Genomic DNA, 21,588 nt, shown 5'->3' with positions numbered 1-21,588 from the left:
TCTAATGGGGAGGGAGAAACAATATGAAAAAAATATGTGCATACAAGATGTACAGAAAATAGATAGAAGATAATTTCAAAGGGAAGTTACTGATGATAAGTCTGGAGGTGACTACACAAATCTAGTGGTGAAAAAGTTGCTGTTTGAATTGAATAGAATAATTGAGAAGGATATCCTAAGTACACTAACATCTTTTGGGAAGGGGGCTTCCATTCCCTCTCCCATACTCCTGCCTACATCTTTGCTAGAGCAACAGGTTTTCATAGCTTAAACCCATTCAGGACAGGAGGGACAGCAACTCTCCTTCCCTCACTCTCTCTTGGGAAAGAAAACTGATAGCTTTTAAAATAAAAGAGCTCACAGAGAGAGAGAGAGAGAGAGAGAGAGAGAGAGAGAGAGAGAGAGAGAGGAGAAGAAGGAGGAGGAGAAAGAATGAAGGGAAAGGTGGGGGCTAGGGCAGTCAAAGACCAGTCACTGAGGCTTCCCGGGTGAGGTCAAGACAAGTTGAGAAGGAAAGGAGGTAGCCATTCTCTACCCAAAGTCCAAGATCCTGGAGCACCTGGATTCCTGGTGTTTTTTTTTTAAATTTCTAACACACCTATGAGCCAGAAGAAGAAACAGCAGAAACAGACACTCCTTTTTCTCAACTCCAGTTTGAATCAAGAGTCCTACCCTCCCTTTCTTTCTAATTCAGCCTCAGTGGAGCTGGGGTTAAACTTTGAGGGGGTGGTTAATAAGGAGCAGTTGGCTAATTTGCCGTCTTGAAGAAAGCTGTGAAGTATCTGGAGGCTCCCATGGCGTTAGGACCAGGTGCCCTTCCCTCTGGGTCCTCCCTATCATGCCTGGGCTGCTCTTTCCCTCCCTCCTCCCTCTCCTCTCCGTTCCAGGTCTTTTGAGGACAAGTTGGGTTCCTGACAAGGCAGTTCCCGTTGGGAGCTGGTGCAGGTCAGCAAGCCTGCACTGCGTCCCCTTCCCCTTGCCCTTTCCCTAATCCAACAAGTTGGTATCTTTTACCTGGGGTTCTCTCAGCAACAGCTTGGAATTCGTGCAACTTCAAGGGAGCTAGTCACCAGGGTGGAGAGTAATTATTTAAGGCGCGGGGCTGTCCAGAGGTGGACAAAAATCCTCATGCAAGACTAACTAAACTAACTTTTTAAAAGTGTACATGCGAAGAGGTGTGGTCTTTACCCTACCTGCTCCAGCACCCCAAGATAAATGGGCACAAGGGCATCCCTCAATCGTAATACTACCGGTTCCCCCAGTAATGAGATGAAAACTCCAGCGAGATAGGCTGGAGAACAATTTAACCGTAACAGTTAGTGAGAGGCTGGCAATTAATGCCCTTGAGGTCAGTCCCTGACTTTGGAGTGGGGATCCCTGTTCAGTTTAGGGTCTTGTCTGTCAGTCTCGGGTTTTAGAGCTGAGAGTACAGTAAGAACATACTCCGTAATGAGTAGGTAAGTACTGACACCCGGTGGGGAAGCCCTTCGCAGAGTCCAAGAGGGACAGACACGAATCGCAGAGCGCCTAAACTGCTAAAGCCTTCTGTTTCTGTGGGGGCGGGGATTTTTTTCTTTGTGTGTGTGTTCGTGTGTATGGTTGGGGGGGCGGGGGTGGAGACAGCTGGAAACATCTGTTAAGAAGAAGCAAACCGTAACGCCGTTCAAAGCTATCCCTTTTCCCCTAGTCAGTTTTAGTAACTTGCTACCTAAGACATCAGTCAAGGTGCGTGGTGTGTTTTTAAAAGGTATAACCCCCACTCCTGCCCCGTTTTCTTCAACTCAAGCAAAATTAAAAATTAAAAATCCGTGACCTTAGTAGTATCTGAAGGGCGTATTAATTACATAACCAGTGAATAAGATTAAGGAAGAGACTGTCGTATTTAAAGAGCTGACAACACAATATCTGCAAGAGAGAGAGGGAGGGAGGGGGAGAGAGAGAGAGAGAGAGAGAGAGAGAGAGAGAGAGAGAGAGAGAGAGAGAGAGAGAGAGAGAGAGAGAGAGAGAACTTGTAAATCTGCAATGAAGATGCGTAGGGTATGCCCCTGTTTAAAAAAATATATATATGTAAGCGAAATGCAACCGAAGAGCTTACCTTTCTGACACCACTAAAGCCGTGTTCTGCAGCAACTTGACGGGCTTCTTCCTCTCCCCCCGTGTGCAACTCAACCAAAAACTGATTAGTAAAGACAGGTCTCTCGGCAGATGCAAAAATCATAATACAGAGCAAGACCACAGCAGCCTTCCACTGGGGTGAAACACGTCCACCCTGCATCTTTCTTGGGGGTGTGAAAAGTGCAAAGAGGTGGCGGATAGATAAGGTGGAGTGGGTGATGGCTAGGGTGGAGCGGATCTAAGAGGGTGGAAATAAAAAAAAAATAGTTTAGAAGAAAAGACTTGGGGGTGGGGTGGAAGAGGTTGATCCTAGGGAGCTTGGAAGGCAACAAAATCAGAGTGTATTTTCCTCCAGGATTTCGGATGTTGGGGGAATGGGAAGTCGTGTAAATCAGATGGTCCAGCTCCTTAGAGGGTATGTGAGTGTGTATATGAGAGGGGGGAAGGAGAGCGAGTGTGGCTGTACTTGATGCTAAATCTGCATTTTCAGCTCCTCCTCATCTAGAATTCAACAGTGACCAGAGGAGAGCACCAGCCCCGTGACGTGACATCCGCCAAAGGCCAATCCCAGAGCAGAGAGGTGAAAGCCCCGCCCCACTCCTCCCTCTAGCTAGGCTTTGACCCGCCTCCCGGGGGGTTGGGGGGCGGAGGAAGAGTTGGATTCCGAGCTGGCCCTCCCCCTCTGTTTCAGCACCCTGGAGAATTCCTCCATTTCTCAACCCTAGGAGTAGAGCAAGGCAAGGAAAATCCCCCTAACTGTAATCAGCTATCTGCATGATGTCATTGTTGGTGTAAATCTGAAGCACCGAGAGAGGGAATTACGGTGCGTGTAGCTCTCATAGGAACCTGGAGGACTGAGGGACTAGACTCTCTTTCCCTTTCTACCCCTTCCTTCCCTCCTCTACCCCAGCAAAGCAAAGCAAAACAAAACAAATAAAAAACCGACCCCTTTTCCTTCTTTATAACGAGACCTAATGCAAACCGATTCCTTCTTGCCTTGTAGTTGTTCCTGCCCCCGAACCTGATACTTTCGGCAAATACCCTGAAATAAAGCTTCCTGCCTTTCCTATGACTGATAGATAAGGGGGTTGGCAAAAACCCATACTTTGCATGGATTAAGACACTCGTGCTTGGGTGAGGGGCTCGCTGTCGGCGTTCTCCCTGTCTACACAGAGCGACGCTTTCTAGCAGAAACGGGGGATGCCTTGAAAGAAGCAGTAGAGGACAGCAGGGGCAACGAGGAGGTTGTCAGAGTCGGATTCCTTCCACCGCTCAACAATTTAGGTTACTAGACTAGACTTTCCGAGGAATTCTGCTCTTGTGAGCAGCCACTTGGTCGAGACAACATTGGTTAGTGAAACCTCATGCCACATGTTTACACAAAGACTTGGCTTCAGGAGCGGGACTGACAACAAGCCTCCTAGGCTGTCTACTCAGACCTCAGATTGGCCGGTTTGACAGGGATGCCCAGGTCAATGCGAACGATCAACCAGACAACGCCACAATCTACCTTGGGGCTGGAAGAAGGCGAGGCACGCTGGAGGTTTGTGGCAGAAGCAACTGCAAACCTTTTCCTATGGCTTTATACTAATTTAGCCAAAGTGGCAAAAATAAACTAAGTCACTCAGTTACGGGAGAGTACACTCACATTAAATGTTCTAATTGCTTTCATGACTTCTTTTACCGGGTGTGGGAGGAAGCAGATACACAGTATTAGTGACTGTACAATCGGGGTTCTTTTAAACAACCCAAATTTTCATTGCTACAGACAATGTAGGGTAATTACTTTGCAAAGTACTGGGTTGCCATTACCAGCCTGTTCGGTTTGCAAAGTTCAGATCCAGTTCTAACTAGATAAGAGGCAAGAAATTTTTCCTTAGAAGCTAAGGTGTTTGTAACTCAGCCAGGAAGGATTGTATATCAAGCAGTTATGCAACAAGCACAGGATTTTTTTCCCCCTTGGCTTTGGCACATTGAAAAGGGAATGTGGTTGTTTTCAATTTCTGTAAAACAACAACAAACCAAGAAGATTTTTTTTTTTTTTTTTTTTTTTTGCATTATGCCCATATGCAAAGGAAACACTCTGGTACCAAGAGAAGCAGATCTCTATACTTGTTTGCACTTTTGATGCTTCCTTAAAACAAGTCTATCTATCTGCTAATAGGGGTCTTAGGTGATTTGCAAAAGATTCCTTTCCTGAAAATATTCTTAGACAATGTCCAATCCAAAAATGACAGCTAGGTGTAGTGAAAAGAGCATAAAGAAGAGCACCAGGAAATCTGGGCTGTAGGGCAGTTTCTGTCAGTAAATCTCTATTTGACCTTTGACAAGTCACTTCTCTTTTCTGAGCCTTATTTCCTCATCTATAAAACAAGGGGGTTGTACTAGATGATGGTTAAAGTCTCACCAACCACCATCCTATGATTCTATGAGTAGATTACCTTTAAGGCTTCTTCTAGTTCAAAGAACTTTGATTAGAATTCCCAGAGCTTCTGACTTCTAAACTACCCTTTAGTTACTGGACATCACTACTTCTGCTAATTTAAGCCTTTTAAAAGAGGTATGAAGTCTACTAAAGAACAAATCAGTATGAATTTTTCAGTGACTGAAGGTGAAAAGAACAAGGACAAGAGCAGTATGGAAATCTCTACTACCATGAATTGCAAGATTTGTCTGGGTTCTCTGATGGTTTCAAGGTCAAATCTCTGTTAGAAATGCAGAAATTCTTTTGATTTCTTTTCCAGTTTGAGAACCATGACTCTATGATCACTGTCTTCACTCCTTATGCCCTAAAGCTCTTCTGAACAAGGTTAAATTAGGGTATTCCTTCTGAAAGATATAGTATCTTCTTTTGAGTCAGAAAATCACCCTTCAACACCAACACCACAGGTTTACTCTTTTTCTTCTCTCTTTCAAATCATACTTCCAGATGAGAGAACTACCTGGCATGGCAAATGTGTGCAAATGGAGAGATGCTTTGTATAGACACAGCCTTGTTATGATATTGGGAAAGATTATTACAAATGTATCCATCGTATTACAGTGATTCAAATGTCAAGGAGAATGTTTAAAGGACAACAACTAAAATTTTAAATCTTTAGACAAAACAACTTGAAGGACTTCAAACAAGTCAATTTAGAAAATTATGGGTATTATAAAAATATTGTTGCTAACATGAATACATCTCTTTGAAAAGAATATTACAGTATTTTCTATTAAATACATTAACTTTTCCCCAATCATATTGCAATATCTCATTTTCAAAATAAATTCAAGAGACAAAAGTTAAGTGAATTGATGACGTAGGACTAATTGTTAATTGAAAGGCCCACGCAGAAATACTTAGCAGACAAATGACATCATGCATTTCAAGCACTGTCATGGAAAAGAAAGGTGAAACTTCTATTTGTCCCCAAGGCCAAAACTAGGAGCAATGGGTGGAAGTGGCAAAGAAGTGAATTTAAGCTTGACATAAGGAAAAAGTAACTTAGTAACAATTCTAGCTATTCTGAACTGAAAAGGTTTGCTTTGGAAAATAGTGAGTTCCCTCCTCACTTGAAGTCTTTAATCAAAGGCTGGATGACCACTTGTTAGGTATTTTATAGAGAGGATGTTTTTTCAATATAGATTGGATTAGACAGTCATTGAGTTCCTTGCCAGCTTTGATATTTGGTTTTTCTTTGAATGTTATAAGCTAATTCACATTTAAAATATTTTACTTACTTTAATAATAATATTTCAAGGATCTGTGAGTCTTCTATGTCTTAAAAGTTCTTTAAGAATCTCTGTGCCTCTCCCCAAATTAATTGCCATGTTGTCAACCTTCTGGTATGAGCCTTTGTGAATTTATCTAGGCTGAGGCAATAAAAACAGACACATATTCTATCAAAAGAAGATGTGTTCCAAACTTTTCTAGCTTCCTGGAGCCTATATGACACAGGCACAGATTTTTAATTCTTTCAGCATCCAGGCTACCTTCCATGTAACAAACTAAACTCAAAAATGACTGATACTGTACTATTTAACAGAACTCCGAATTAAACATTATATCACAATAACATTTCAAATAACTAGAGGAAAATCACTTTTAGACCCTAACACTGAAGTTCTAAGACAAAACAGCTGCACAGGCAAACTGAGAAGAGACTGTTAGGTTATTATTTTTTAAAAGTACCTTATTTAACTGACATATGAAAATAATATAGTTTATTCACTTCCTGGTTTTGTTACTGGTTACCATGAAAAACATCCATATTAATGGAGAGCAGTAGTTTGGTGTAGTGAAGTGTGTCTTGGAGAGGAGGTCAGAAGATCTGGGTTCCAAACTCTACAACTAAATAGTTATGTAACATCATGAAATAATTTAATATCTAGGATCTTTTATTTCTCAACTTGTAAAATGTGTGGAATAGATGACTTTGAAGGAGCTTCCCACTTTTGAAATTTAAGAGTTGTATGATTTAAGAAAAATGACAGAGTATTGTGGTACAGTGGAGTTACAGGACCTGAGTTCTTTCCCTAATTCTGATACTCAGTACCTATGTGTATGTGTTAGTCCTTCATTGCTGAAGAAGACCATGCTATCAGAGAAATAATGACATGACTTGCACTTGACTTTGTTTTGAGTGAGGGGAGGGCTGTGCAGATCACCAGCCTCCCTTCTTCTCCAGAGCCATCTGAATCCAGTGACCAGATATTCATCAGGATGATTGGAGATGACCCAGGATGAGGCAATTGGGGTTAAGTGACTTGCCCAAGGTCACACAGCTAGTGAGTGTCAAGTGTCTGAGGTGAGATTTGAACTCAGGTCCTTCTGACTCCTGCACTGGTGCTCTATCCACTGTACCACCTAGCTGCCCTCACTATCTATGTGAACTTAAGGCAAACCACCTTACTTTCCTGAGACTCAGTTTCTTTGTTTGTAAATGACATTGGACTAGAGTCTTCTAAGGTGCCTTTCAGCTCTAATCCAATAATTCATTAGTAAATGTATCGTCATATGTAAAAACAACAACTCTATTACCTGAGAAACGTACAAAATTAATTTCAATTCAACTCAGTAATAATACATTGTATGTCCACTATGAACATGTCAATGTGCTAGGTTCTGTGGATATATAAAGATGGAAATGAAACAGCCACTGCCATCCAAGAGCTTCCATTCCACTGGGAATGTCAACAAAGCCAGAACCAGATACAGAGACCCTTAACCACAAGATTGAAGAATTTATTTTTCATCCTAAAGGCAATAGAGAGAAATTAATATTCTTAAAATAGGGGAATATAATAGCCAGACTTGTACCAACCTATGTCGCAAGGGTAGCTGCTAATATAAAAGCTAATGTATTTGGTGAATTAATTATTTCTATAATGACATGATAAAAATCAATAGTTGCATCTCTAAACTGTAACATCTATAAACTATGCTATAAAAATTAAAAGTTACATATAGAAATATCTATATAACTATACTTTCTAACTTAAAACCATAGAAGGTCAGAATTGGAAATGACCTTGGAAACCATCTAGTCCAATTCCTGCACTAATGACTGAAAAAAAAAGATGTTGGATCTTTTTTCTTGCCCCAGGTCATGCCACTAATGAATGAAAGAACTGGGACTTGAATCTGGGTCTTCTGATACTCAGTGGACTTCCCCTCCCTTCATGCTGTCTTCAATATACTTAATTAAAAATAAGATCAGATCATCATGGACTAGTGGTGGATTGAAAAAGCCTCTTTGAATCACATTTCTACTTTAGTGTATATGTATATTATCCAATTGTATATAAAATTTTTAACAATCATTTAAAAAATTTAATTTCTAAATTTTCTTCCTCCTTCCCATCCCTCTCCCAACCCCTGAGAAGGCCAGCAATATGATATCAATTATACAGGTGAAGTCACACAAAACATATTTCCATATTAGTCATATTGCATAAGAAAATACACAAAAATCTCCAAGGAAAATGAAGAAAGTGTAAAAAAAAATATGCTTCAATTTGCATTGATTCTCTATCTGGAAGTGGATAGCATTTTTCACTGTGGGTCCTTTGGAATTCTTTTGAATCATTGTCTTGATCAGACTAGTAAACTCTTTCACATTTGATCACCCTTATAATATTGTCATTACTTCATACAATATTTTTCCTGGTCCTGTTCACTTTACTTTGAACAAGTTTATTTAAGTCTTTCCAGGTTTTTTTTTAAATCATTCTTTTCATAATTTCTTATAGTACAATAGTATTCCATCACAATCATATAGAACTTGTTCAGTCATTCCCCAATTTACAGGCATCCCCTCAATTTCCAATTCTTAGCCAAAACAAAAAAAAGTTACTATAAGTACTTTTGTACCAATAGGTCCTTTTTCCTTTCTTTGATCTCTATGGGATCTACTAGTAGTTTTGCTAGGTCATAGGGTATATATAGCTTCATAGCCCTTTGGGTATGGTTCCAAATTGTTCTTCAGAATGATTGGATCCATTCACAGTTCCACCAACAATGCATCAGTGTCCCAATTTTTCCACATTCCCTCCAACATTTATCATTTTTCTTTTCTGACATATTAGCTAATCTGATAGGTGTGAGGGGATATTCGATTTGTTTTAATTTGCATTTCTTTAATCAATAGGGATTTAGAATATTCTTTTCATATGACTATTGACAGCTTTGATTTCTTCTGAAAACTGTCTGTTCATATTTTGTGACCATTTATCAACTGGGGAAAGTCTTGTATTTTTATAAATTTGATTCAGTTCCTCATATATTTGAGAAATGAGGCCATTATCAGAGAAACTTGTAGATTTCCCACCTGTCCCCTGCCTGGGCAGTTTTCTGTTTTTCATCTAATTTTGGCTGCATTGATTTTGTTGATGCAAAATATGTTTCATTTCATGTAATCAAAATTATTCATTTTACTTCCTGTAATCCTCTCTATCTTTTGTTTGGTCACAAACTCTTCTCTTATCCATAGCTCTGAAAGGTACAATTTTCTAAGCTCCCTTTATTTATTCTCTCATCTTTTATGTCTATATCATGTATCAATTTTGATCTTATATTGACTTGAAATGTTGGTCTACTCTTAGTTTCCTCCAAACTGTTTTCTAATTTTTCCCAGTAATTTTTGTCAAATGGTGAATTTTTACTTCAAAATATTGGGTCTTTGGGTTTATCAAATAATAGATTATTATGGTCATTTACTACTATGCGTTGTGCACCCAGTCTAGTCCATTGATCCACAACTCTCTTTCTTAGCTGGTCAGGCCTTAACCAGACCAGACCAGAAAACCAGAGTTTTCATGATTGCAGTTTTGTATTTTAGTTTAAAATCTGATACTGCTAGGCCTTCTTCTTTCAGATTTTTCTCAGTGTTTGTTTTGATTCCTGACCTTCTGTTCTTCCAGATAAATTTTGTTATTATTTTATTCTAGCTCTATAGTGTAATTGTTTGGTAGTTTGCTTGGTATGGCACTTAATAAGTAAATTAACTTAGGTAGAATTGCCATTTTTATAATATCGGTTCAGTGTGTTCATGAACAATCTCCTATTGTTTATATATGTCTTTATTTGTATGAAAAGTGTTTTGCAATAGTGTTTGTGTAATTCTTGGATTTGTCTTGGTAGATAGATTCTCAAGTGTTTTATAGTCTGCCATTATTTTGAATGGAATTTCTCTTCCTTCCTGCTGTGTTTTGTTGGTAGTATGTAGAAATGTTGGTGGTTCATGTGGGTTTATTTTATACCCTGCAACTTTGCAAAAGTTATTAATTATTGTTTCAACTATTTTTTAGGTGACTCTCTAGGGTTCTCTAAGTATCATAATCTGCAACAAGTAATAGTTTCATTTCCTCATTACCCATTTTTTATTCCTTCAGTTTCTTTTTCTTGTCTTACTGCTAGAACTAGCATTTAAAAAAATATTTATTTATTTTTTGTTTTCAATATTCACTTTCATAAAATTTTGAGTTCCAAATTTTTTTCCCATCTCTCCCCTCCCCCCACCCCATAGCACCTTACATTCTGATTACTCTTTCCCTCAATATGCCCTCCTTTCTCTCATACTACTCCCTTCCTTATCCCCATCTTCTTTCTTTTCTTGTAGGACAAGATAGATTTCTATTCCCCATTACCTGTATTTCTTATTTCCCAGTTGTATGCAAAAACAATTCTCAACATTAACTGTGAGTTCCAACTTCTCTCCCTTCCTCCCTCCCCACCCATCCCCACTGAGAAGGCAGGCAATTCAATATAAGCAATATATGTGTAGCTTTGCAAAAGACTTCCATAACAGTTGTGCTGTGTAAGACTAACTATATTTCCCTCCATTCTACCCTGTCCCCCCTTTATTCTATTCTCTCATTTGACCTTGTCCCTTCCCAAAAGTGTTTACTTCTAGTTAGTCCATTCTCCCATTTGGCCTCCCTTCTATCATCCCCTTCTCCCCTACTTTCCTATAGAGTAAGATAGATTTTCACGCCAAATTAAGTGATCGTGTTGATTGCCTCCTTAAGCCAAATGTGAAGAGAGTAAGCTTCACTTTTCCCCTCTCACCTCCACCTTTTTTCCTCCATTGAAAAAGCTTTTTCTTTCCTCTTTTATGAGAGGTAATTTGCCCCATTCCATTTCTCCCTTTCTCCTCCCAACATATTCCTCTCATCCCCTACTTTTATTTTTTAAGATATCATCTCTTCTTATTCAACTTACCCTGTGCTCTTTGTCTATAAATATATATGTGTGTATGTTTAATCCCTCCAACTACCCAAATACTGAGAAAAGTCTCAAGAGTTACAAATATTATCTTTCCATGTAGGAATGTAAACAGTTCAACTTTAGAAAGTCCCTTATGATTTCTCTTTCCTGTTTATCTTTTCATGCTTGTCTTGATTCTTGTGTTTGAAAGTCAAATTTTCTATTCAGTTCTGGTCTTTTCATCAAGAATGCTTGAAAGTCCTCTATTTCATTGAAAGACCATTTTTTCCCCCTGAAGTATTATACTCAGTTTTGCTGGGTAGGTGATTCTTGGTTTTAATCCTAGTTCCTTTGACTTCTGGAATATCACATTCCTAGCCCTTCGATCCCTTAATGTAAAAGCTGCTAGATCTTGTGTTATCCTGATTGTATTTCCACAATACTCAAATTGTTTTTTTCCGGCTGCTTGCAATAGTTTATCCTTGACCTGGGAACTCTGGAATTTGGCTACAATATTCCTAGGAATTTCTCTTTTCAGATCTCTTTCAGAAGGTGATTGGTGGATTCTTTCAATAATCATTTTGCCCTCTTGTTCTAGAATATCAGGGCAGTTTTCCTTGATAATTTCATGAAAGATGATGTCTAGGCTCTTTTTTTTGATCATGGCTTTCAGGTAGTCCCATAATTTTTAAATTGTCTTTCTTGTATCTATTTTCCAGGTCAGTTGTTTTTCCAATGAGATATTTCACATTTTCTTCTATTTTTTCATTCTTTTGGTTTTGTTTTGTAATTTCTTGGTTTATCATAAAATCATTAGTTTCCACCTGCTCCATTCTAGTTTTTAAAAAACTATTTTTTTCAGTGAGCTTTTGAACCTCCTTTTCCGTTTGACTAATTCTGCTTTTTAAAGTATTCTTCTCCTCATTGGCTTTTTGGACCTCTTTTGCTGGTTGAATTAGCCCATCTTTAAAAGTGTTATTTTCTTTGGCATTTTTTTGGGTCTCCTTTAGCAAGCTGTTGACTCACCTTTCATGATTTTCTTGCATTGCTCTCATTTCTCTTCTCAATTTTTTCCTCCACCTCTCTTATTTGATTTTCAAAATCCTTTTTCAGCTCTTCCATGGTCTGAGACCATTGTATATTCATTTTGGAGGTTTTGGATGCAGAAGCTGTTGATAAGCATATTTCTTCCTCATCTGAAAGGATGGAAGGAAATATCTGTTCACCAAGAAAGTAGCCTTCTGTAGTCTTATTTTTTCCTCCTTTTTTTGGCCTTTTCCCAGCTAGTTACTTGAATTTTCAGCCCTTTGTCAAGAGGAGGGTATACTCTGGGGACCTGCAAGTTCTCAGTTCCTCCAGGTTGGCACAATCAATGGAGAGGAGTTTACTCCTCTCTTGGCCTACACACTGGTCTGGGAGCAACCAAAAACTTTTCTGCCCAGGATCTTATAGCTAGCATTTTTAATACAATACTGAATAGTAGTGGTGATAGTAGACATCCTTATTTCACCCCTGATCTTATTGGGAAGGCTTCAAGTTTATCCCCATTACAGATAATGCTTACTCTTGTTTTTTTTGATAAATACAACTTATCATTTTAAGAAAGACCCCACTGATTCCTATGCTTTCAAGTGTTTTTTTTTTTTAACAAGAATGGGTGTTGTATTTTGTCAAAAGCATTTTTCTGTATCTATTGATATAATTATCAATTATAATTATAATATACTAATTTAAATATGATTTTGTTGTTTGTATTATTTTTACATTCTATTTTTTCCCAGCCACATGTTAAAATAATTTTTTTAACTTTTAAAAAAATTTCTGCTTTCCAAATTCTATCCTTGAAAGAATTTCTATCCAAATTCTATACATGAGATAGTAAGCAATCTGATATAGTTCATATATTTGCAATCATGTAAAAATATTTCCATATTAGTAATTTTGTACAAGAAGACAAATTTAAAAAAGAAAGGAAGGAAGGAAGAAAGGAAATGAAAAATGCCATGTTTTAGTCTGTATTTGACAGTATCAGTTCTTTCTCTGGAGGTGGATAGTTTGCTTCAACATGAGTCCTTGAGGGTTTTCTTAGTTATTGTATTGTTGAGAAGAGCTAAGGCATGCACAATTCTTCATTGTACAATATTGCTGTTGCTGTGCATAATGTTCTCCTGGTTCAGCTCACTTCACTTTGCATCAGTTCATACAAGTGTTTCCAGGTTTTTCTGAAATCATCTTGCTTGTCATTTCTTATAGCACAATAATATCCCATTACAATCATATACCTCAGCTTGTTTAGCCATTCCTCAATTGATGGGCAGCCTCTCAATTTCCAATTCTTATCCATCAAAAAAGGAGCTGCTATAAATATTTTTTGTACAGAAAAGTCCTTTTGCCTTTTTTTTAAAAAAATGTCTTTGGAATATAGACCTAGCAGTGGTATTTCTGGATGAAAGGATATAAACAGTTTCATAGCCCTCTGGCATAGTTCCAAACTACTCTCCAGAATGTTTGGATCAGTTCACAACTCCACCAACAGTACATTAGTGTCGCAGTTTTCCCATATCCCCTCCAACTTTTCCAATTTTCCTTTTTTGTTGTATTAGCCACTCTGATAGGTGTGAGATGGTGCCTCACAGTCATTTTTACTTCCATTTCTCTAAGCAATAGTGATTTAGAGCATTTCTTAATGACTATAGATAGCTTTTATTTCTTAGATTGAAAATTGCTCCTTCATATCCTTTGACCATTTATTAATTGGAGAATGACATATTCTTATGAATTTGATTGAACTTTCTATATATTTGAGAAATGAGCCTTTATCAGAAATGCATGTTGCAAAATCTCCCTACCCCCATTTTCTACTTTCCTTTTAATTTTGGTTGCATTGGTTTTGTTTGTGCAAAAACTTTTAAATTTTATATAATCAAAATTATCTCTTTTACATTTTATAATGATCCTTATATTAGCTTTGGTCCTAAATTCCCCCCCTTATCCATAGATTTGACAAATAGAATATTCCATGCTTCCCTAATTTTGTTTTTATTATTAATATGGTCAGTTATAGTTTTCCTAATATCAAACCAGCCCTGAATTCTTAATATAAATCCCATCTGGTCATAGTGCACAATCTTTGTGATATATTGTGGTAAATCTCTTTGCTTGTGTTTTATTTAAACTTTTTGCCTCAATATTCCTTAAAGATATTGGTCAACTATTTTCTTTCTCTGTTTTTTTTGAAATTTACATGATTATGTTATCATATATTTAAAAGGAATAGCAAGTTGTACATAATAGATTTGCAGTTTCATGTATAATCATCTTCTTTTAAAAATTGTACTGTTATGGAAATGCTTGTTTTATTCTATAAATTAAAAATAAAGTAAATTTTTTAAAAAAGGAAAGCAACTCACACATCAGTCACTAGTCATTTTCAGCCTGTTAATATATAATCAATTTCATTTTAAAATTGTGCTCACCATGTCTAATCCTTCCCAATGCCCTTCTTAAAGAAAATATTCATAATATATGGGTTCTTTTTCTGTTTTTATTCTCTGTGACTTAGATATTAAAATCATATTTGTGTCATAAAAGGAACTTGTTAGCACTTCATTATTTTTTTTTTAATAAGTGGATTATGTAGCACTGGAATTGTTTCTTAAATGTTCAGTAGAATTCACTTGTAAATCCAGTGGGTCCTGGGGAGTTTTTCTTAATTTTTCTTGCTCATTTATGGCTTGTTCAATTTCTTTTTACGAGACTTTTCTGTTAATCTGGGCAATTTTTATTTTTGTAAATATTTGTCCATTTTATCTAGATTGTCAGTTTTACTTTCAAATAACTGGGGAAAATAACTCCTGATAAATGCTTTGTTTTCATCTTCATTGGTGACATATTCATTCTTTTCATTTTTAATACTGATAATTTGGTTTTCCTCTTAAAAAAAAAACAAATTAACCAATGTTTATCTTTTTTTTTTTCAAAAAACTAACTCCTTGCTTTATTTATTAATTCAGTGTCACTGTTTTTACTTTCAATTTTATTAATTTCTCCTTTGATTTTCAAGATTTCCATTTTGGTGTTTAATTGGGGATTTTTAATTTCTTCTCATATTTCCATCATGCTGAAGCTAAATGAACTATTACAGACTTATACTCAGTTCAGGTTCAAGAAGGCCATGTAAAAATCCTGCTCCTTCAACTCTTTAATGACTGTTTTCTATGAATGAAAGATTTTTTAGACATAATTATAAAGAAGTATGAGTAGACTTGGTGAATTAGTATCCTGATGAATTGAAAGTATTAATGTATTTGCTGGCCTTGGAATCAAGAAGATCTGAATTTGAATTATCCCTAGAGCATTTAATAACTATGTAACTATGGGCAAGTCACAACCTCTCCCAGACTCAATTCCCTATTAGATTAAGTGGGGATACTAATAACAATTGCCTTACAGGGTTGTTGGAAAGATAAATACATGTAAAAGTCCTATGTAAACTCTAACGCCAGTTATTATTGTTATTACTGCTTCTATTATTGTTATTATTATGGTACTAGGAAAAATCAGCCTTAAATAAATTCACTACTAAGCTAGAATAGGAAAGACTAGAAACATCCTTGAGAGCAGCTATCAGCTTTTTGCCTACCCATTGCATCCATCACCATCAAGAGAAAGCTTGTCCCACTGATCTATCAGTTGGCTTCAATCTGGAGGGTGACAAAACATACATAAATTACTGTCACATTCCAGGTAGTTTTATCCAAAAGTCACATCAGACCATCACCTTCCTGCCACATTCATTTCTACTTCTTTATACAGAGTAAAGAGACTTTATTAGGAAGCCCACATTATGTCATAAGCTCATCTGAGTAGTTTTCCACTAATGTTTCCTCATGGAATGCCATCAGTATGTCCCAAATTTCTCTGTCCTTTTGTAAGTGTTAAACATCCAGGTTTCTGTAGCTTTAAGCCCACTGTTTCCCAGATGCATCTCATTTTCTTTCTTTCTCATGTTCCCAAACTTCTCTCCCTCTTGTTGTACTATTTATGTACTCTAGTGTCTATAATAACTTACGGTCTGTCTCCTTAGAAATTTCAATTAACTGTTCAATTTACCCACCCCACCCCACTTCTAAACCATTATAGAGATATTAATTGATGTCTAGCCTACTACCCATCCCTACAGCATTTACAAGGCATCTTTCTTTTAATTGAAATAGTATTTTTTCATTGTTATCCTTCATTTGTAGTTCTACTGACTTTAGTTATCCAAATCTTTTCAAAACAATAAAGTGGGAAAGATTCCATGGGATTCTGTGTTGTTTACTTACATCAAACCAGTGTACACAGAGGGCTATATGTTACCCAAATTTTATAAATTCATCAGCAGGTCAACGAATCCTTCATAAGCCAAGGCTGCTTGGTCTCATTCTCTCGGTCTTACTGAGGCTACACCTCCTTCCCCCCATAATGGTGTGTATATTTTAGTAGGGTTGGAAGTTATTCATTAGATAGTAAGTACCAAAGTTACTTAAAACTTCCTTTGAAAATCAATCATTCATTGTCATCCTCCAAATTTGGGAATTTCTTTGCTTCTTTAGAATATAAAAAGTGTTTACTTACTAGATGAGTGATTTCTCCTAGCAAGCTTGAATATTATTGTTGAAAGGAACTGATTCCTTATATTTTAATTGTTTCTTTTCCTTGCCTCACAGTCTTAAGAAAGTATAATGATGTTTGTCCTTGAAAGCACAAATCTTAATCATAGAAAAACTTATTGTAAAGTTGGAGCAATCTTAACGAGAGTTAAAACAGCACCCTTGGGTGAATTGAAAAGGGAATTTCATGATAAGGTTAATAATATTCTAGGCTATACTCCAAGTAAACTTTAAAAATCAGTCCCATCAGCCTTGAAGAAGAACCAGCTCCTCATGAGATGTATAGAAGACTCATGAAGGGGAAGCTGCAAGAAGCCATGTGAGGTTAGAAAGAAGGAATTTCTGGCTGAGACAGCTGCCAGAGGCTCCTGAGCCAGGACTTCAGGAGCAAGGCTGTTTAAGCTAATCAGGAATGATGAATGTCATGAAAAATGCTGTGCTGCTGAAATCTCTTTCAGCTTACCAACCCTAAGCTGGTCATTCTGTATCTCATTTCTCTCCTTGGGCTTTTCCATGAAAGCCTGGAGTCTTTTGATTGATAACGTATTTATCTTTTTAAAAATGCTAACTTTGTCTTTAGAAAATATGTTGACCACCAGCATTTTTTCACCTATTTGTACTTTTTAGGGGGTATGGGAGAGAGGGAGGGAAGGAGGAAAGGAGGAAGGGAGGCAGAGAGAGAGACACATGCACACACACACACACACACACACACACACACACACACAGATGGAGAGAAACAGAGAGAGACACAGACAGAAGTTGTGTCTCTGGCTGGGAGCTCAGAGTTAAACAATTTCAAGAGAATTAAAGATCTTTTGATGTATATTCCAGAGGAGAGAAGGATCATTGTGCTAGGAAAACCATCTAGGTAGTAAGCCAGTAGTAAGCTTAGGGAGGGTTGAATAGAAATGTTTGTTCTCTGCTCCCATGGTACTGCAAAAGTGCTGGCCATCCTTAATTCACCTTATAGAATAATTACAATTGCCTGTTTTTTTCCATAGAATCATATTTTAGACCCAACAGGGACCTTAAGGCTCATCTAATCCAACTCCCTTGTTTTACAGATGTGGAAAGTAAGCACTAAAAAGGCGTTACCCAAAGACATATAAACCATTATAAGCAGAAACAAAGTTAGAACCCAGGTCTACAATCATTCAGTTCAGTGGTTTTACCTTAATGCTTTGTTACCTTTTAGTGGAAGACTTTTTTTTTGTTACTTCTCAAAATATCCACAGCACAGTTCTAGTTCAAAGAGATGTAAGTGCATGTCTTGTTAGCAGAATACAAACTAGAATTTAAGAGAAAAACATTTAAATGTAAAATGAAAGTCTGTATCTACATGGTTGTGCCTATGAGGTTGTCTGCCCAAATGTAATTGCACAGAATATTAAAGGCAAATGCTTGCTTCAGTCCGAATGACCCAGGTAATTACATTCCATTCTACACTGTTTTGGCAGACTTGGCCTAACAACAGGAAGGAAAGTGGTATCAGCTATTTTTAGGTTTCAGTTCACCTAGAAAATAGTCACTTCATCTCCTTAAGATGCTGGAGTAAGTGAGCCCACATACACATTCCTGTGTCCTTACAGCTAGTTGTTCTGGAAATAGCTTCCCAGTAGAGTGATTCTAGTCATTCTGAGTTCCAAGTAACCTAAGGACATTTCTTATTCCTCTTTCATTTGAAGCAATTGATAATAAGGTTATTCTAAGTCATAGAACTATACTACTCTTGCTATTAACAAAACACCACAAAAACACCCAACTCATCATGGGATGCATCCTTGAAGCCCACCTACCTTGATTGGACCTGATAGGGATTGAGCTTTACTAATATAAACTTTGATGTTCTAAGACCATTTCCCTGGCACAATGAAGCCCCTATGTTAAACTTCAATGGAATATTCAAAACTGATGGAAATAAAATTGATTTTGGATTAGTTTTGGAATTGAAAGGTCATCTCTTGATGGTTATTAAAATATGTTGAAAACTACACTAATTTTGATTTTTAGAGAACAGCATGTCAAAGATAGAGCATTTATTAAACTCTTACTGTATAACAGACACTGCGCTAAGTGCTAGGGCTATGAATCTAAGTAAAAAAGACAGTCTTTAGTCTCAAAGAGCTTACATTCTAATAAAGAAAGATAACATTTAAAAGAGAGTTGGAAAGAAATGGGGAGAATATCTGAAAGGGGCAAGGCTACTGGTAAGAAGTTGGAAGAGTCCAGAGAGTGAGGAGTGGAGGAAGTGAATATAGCCTGGGCACCTCATGAAATAAATAATGGTATGGACAAAGGACCCATCATTAGGAGGCAGAAAGTACCTGCCCCAAAGCCCCACTCTGTCTGAAGGATCTAAGTTTATTTGATTTCTCAGAGGATATTTATTCTGTGTGATGCAGAAAGATGCAGGACAAAGTAGGGTTGTAAGAGTTCCATTATTCAAATGTCTTCAGTAAGACTTATTGCTCTAATAACAGAGCATCTGATAACTTCTTGACTTATTTCACTGTCACTTTCATCTCTCAGTAGGTAGCAGAAATGATGAGGACAACCTCTTCTCTGCATCTAATTTTGAAAAGAGGATCTGTTTAGTGACAGAAGAGATGGGGAACTTAAATGACAGTGATCGGTGCATGGAATTTGTAATACCCAAGGAAAGGAATGTTGTGCATATTCTGAGATATACCCTAGATTTCAAAAAATTCAAAGAAAAGATAAGATGCTGTGATGGTCTAAGAAAGGTGGTAATTTAGGAGGGATGAGAAGCTCTCAAAACCAAAACTCTGTATGATGCCAAGATTCCATCTATGTGAGACAGACTATGCAGTTTTAAGAAACTGCAGTCTCAGTATGAATCAATACTATTATGATAATAACTAGCATTAATATAGTGCTTTAAGATTTGCAAAGAGCTTTACATGAGTTAACTTATCAATCCTCACAATAGTCCTGTGAGGTAAGTGCTATTTTTAACCCTATTTTAGAGATGAGGAAAATCAGGTTGAGAAATTAAGTGACTTGTCCAAGGTCACACAACCAGTAAGTGTTTGAGGCCAGATTGGAATGCATGTCTTTCTGATTTGAGGTCCAACTTTTTATCCACTTTCATTGTAGTCACCTCATTGTCTAAAGAAGATTATTGCCCTATTTGAAATTGTGAAATGGTAACAAAAAGGAAATAAAAACTTATTTTGGACAAGAAAGAAGGATGGGATAATTTGTAGAATATCAATAGTGAAGACATAATTTTTCAGTTGTGTGGTAACACCCTTCACCTGTGCAAATTGCAATCAGCCCATAACTTATGGAATTTCTTGAGACCCAAGGAATTTAATAGACATCTTATTTGTTGTGTAGATGGCAGTGTCAAAGGTGAGATTTGAATCTATGTCTCCTACTCCAAGTTCAATATTCTAACCACTGTACCATTCTGCTTCTCAAAATAATGGAAAGAATAGTTAAATAGAGAGTGTGTAAGGACATAGGAAGGGAAGAAGTGATCATTAGGAATCATCATGGGTTTACCAAGAATAATATGTCATATTAACTTCTTATTGCCTTTGTCTAAGTTTCTAGAATGGTACGTGAACTAATGGAAAATTATTGCTCAGTAAGAAGTAATGAACATGAAAGATACTGAGAAGCATGAGAAAAGCTGTATGAACAGATGCAAAGTGAAAAAAGGTGAATAACTTATATGATGACAGCAACAACATGGAGGAAAACTACTTCAAAAGAACTCAAAACTCTGATGAAAGTAGCAAATGCTAGTGACTTCATCTTTAATGAAACATATTGCCTGTATTTGAAAGAGAAACAATGGGTTACAGATGAATTCTTAGGCATGGCCAATGTGTTGAGTTATTTTACTGAACTATACATATCTGTTATAAGCGAGTGCTTCCACTGGGGTATAAAGGGAGTGGTAGGTTAGCCAGCAGTGATAGATATGTAAAATAAAGAACATCAAAATAAAAAAAAAGATCATTTTAAAATGCAGATGAGTAAAATAAAAAGTGTGATGAAGAAGGATACAAATAGAACAGAAGTTTTATTACATTTTATATATTTATATGTATGCATATTCTCATTTAAAAAAACAAATTGTGCCTAAAAGTTCATTTCTTATATAAGCCTATTTCATATTCTTTGTATATAGACATATTTGCGATTGTTGATTATTGTTAAACAATGAAAAAGAGAATGTAATTTTAAAAAGAGCTTTAGTGATAAAATAATTAGAGAAATAGTCAAAAAATATTAAAGGGATCCCCACCATTCACTTGGAAAGTGAACAAAAAAAAATCTATTTTGAGAGGATAGCATAGCATAATGAAAAGATTGTGGACCTAGTAGCGAAGAGTCTTGAGTCTTGATACTCTAGCTGAACGATCTTGATCAAATCACTTCACTTCTCTTGAACTTAGTTTCTTCATCTTGGCTAAGGTCCTTTTCAACTATAAAATCCCATAATAGTTGCAGCTGCTACTAACAATAATGGCTAACATTCATATAGAGCTTTAAGGCTTACAATGCACTTACATATTTTATCACATGTAATGCTCATAACAAGCTGGTGAGATTAGTGCACTGTTATCCCCATTTTACAGATGAGGAAACTGAAGTTAACAGGTTATTTGCCCAGGAACACACAGCTAAGTAAGTGTTTGAAACAGGATTTGAACTTCAGTCTTCCTGAATCCAAGTCAATCACACTATCTACTAAGCCATTTAGTGTCCTATAATTATTAAATGTCTTAGATCAAACACAACTTTCAATAATGAGTCTACTGGACCTTATTTCAAGATTTAAAAACTTTATGTTCAATATTCCCCTCTCTAAAATTATGATTTGACCTGCTAAGCTAGAGCCCAGCATAAACAGACATTAATTTTTTTTTTTTATTAAAGGTTTCTTTTCATAAGTGATGGAGCCATTGGGAAATAGTTTCAAAGGGTTAAATTTGGTACTTCTGAAGAATGTTATTCAGAAATGTTTGAGATTGAACATTGCAATAATCTAATTTTCTCCCATAGAAAGAATGAATCACCCTCCCAGCAGCCTTATGAACCGTGGGTGTCCCCATGGTCATAATTTTTTTAAAAGAATAGCCAATTAAGTGC

The 21,588-nt window shown here is 36.7% G+C and overlaps 1 protein-coding gene across 1 annotated transcript in view; it reads right to left on the bottom strand.

Moving 5' to 3' along the window:
* The window catches only part of PCSK2 (proprotein convertase subtilisin/kexin type 2), a 318,578-nt gene extending 315,966 nt beyond the window's left edge, over positions 1-2,612 (bottom strand). Inside the window, exon 1 of the mRNA XM_072634512.1 lies at positions 2,096-2,612. Coding sequence (XP_072490613.1) covers positions 2,096-2,275 — 180 coding nt within the window. The 5' untranslated portion in view covers positions 2,276-2,612. The remainder of the gene's footprint in view (positions 1-2,095) is intronic.
* Between the last annotated feature and the right edge of the window lie 18,976 nt (positions 2,613-21,588).

This window comes from Notamacropus eugenii, chromosome 1 (genome assembly GCF_028372415.1).
Source record: "Notamacropus eugenii isolate mMacEug1 chromosome 1, mMacEug1.pri_v2, whole genome shotgun sequence".
NCBI lineage: Eukaryota > Metazoa > Chordata > Mammalia > Diprotodontia > Macropodidae > Notamacropus > Notamacropus eugenii.
The sequence above is the reverse complement of the archived record's forward strand: the minus strand, read 5'-3'. Positions and strand labels throughout refer to the sequence as shown.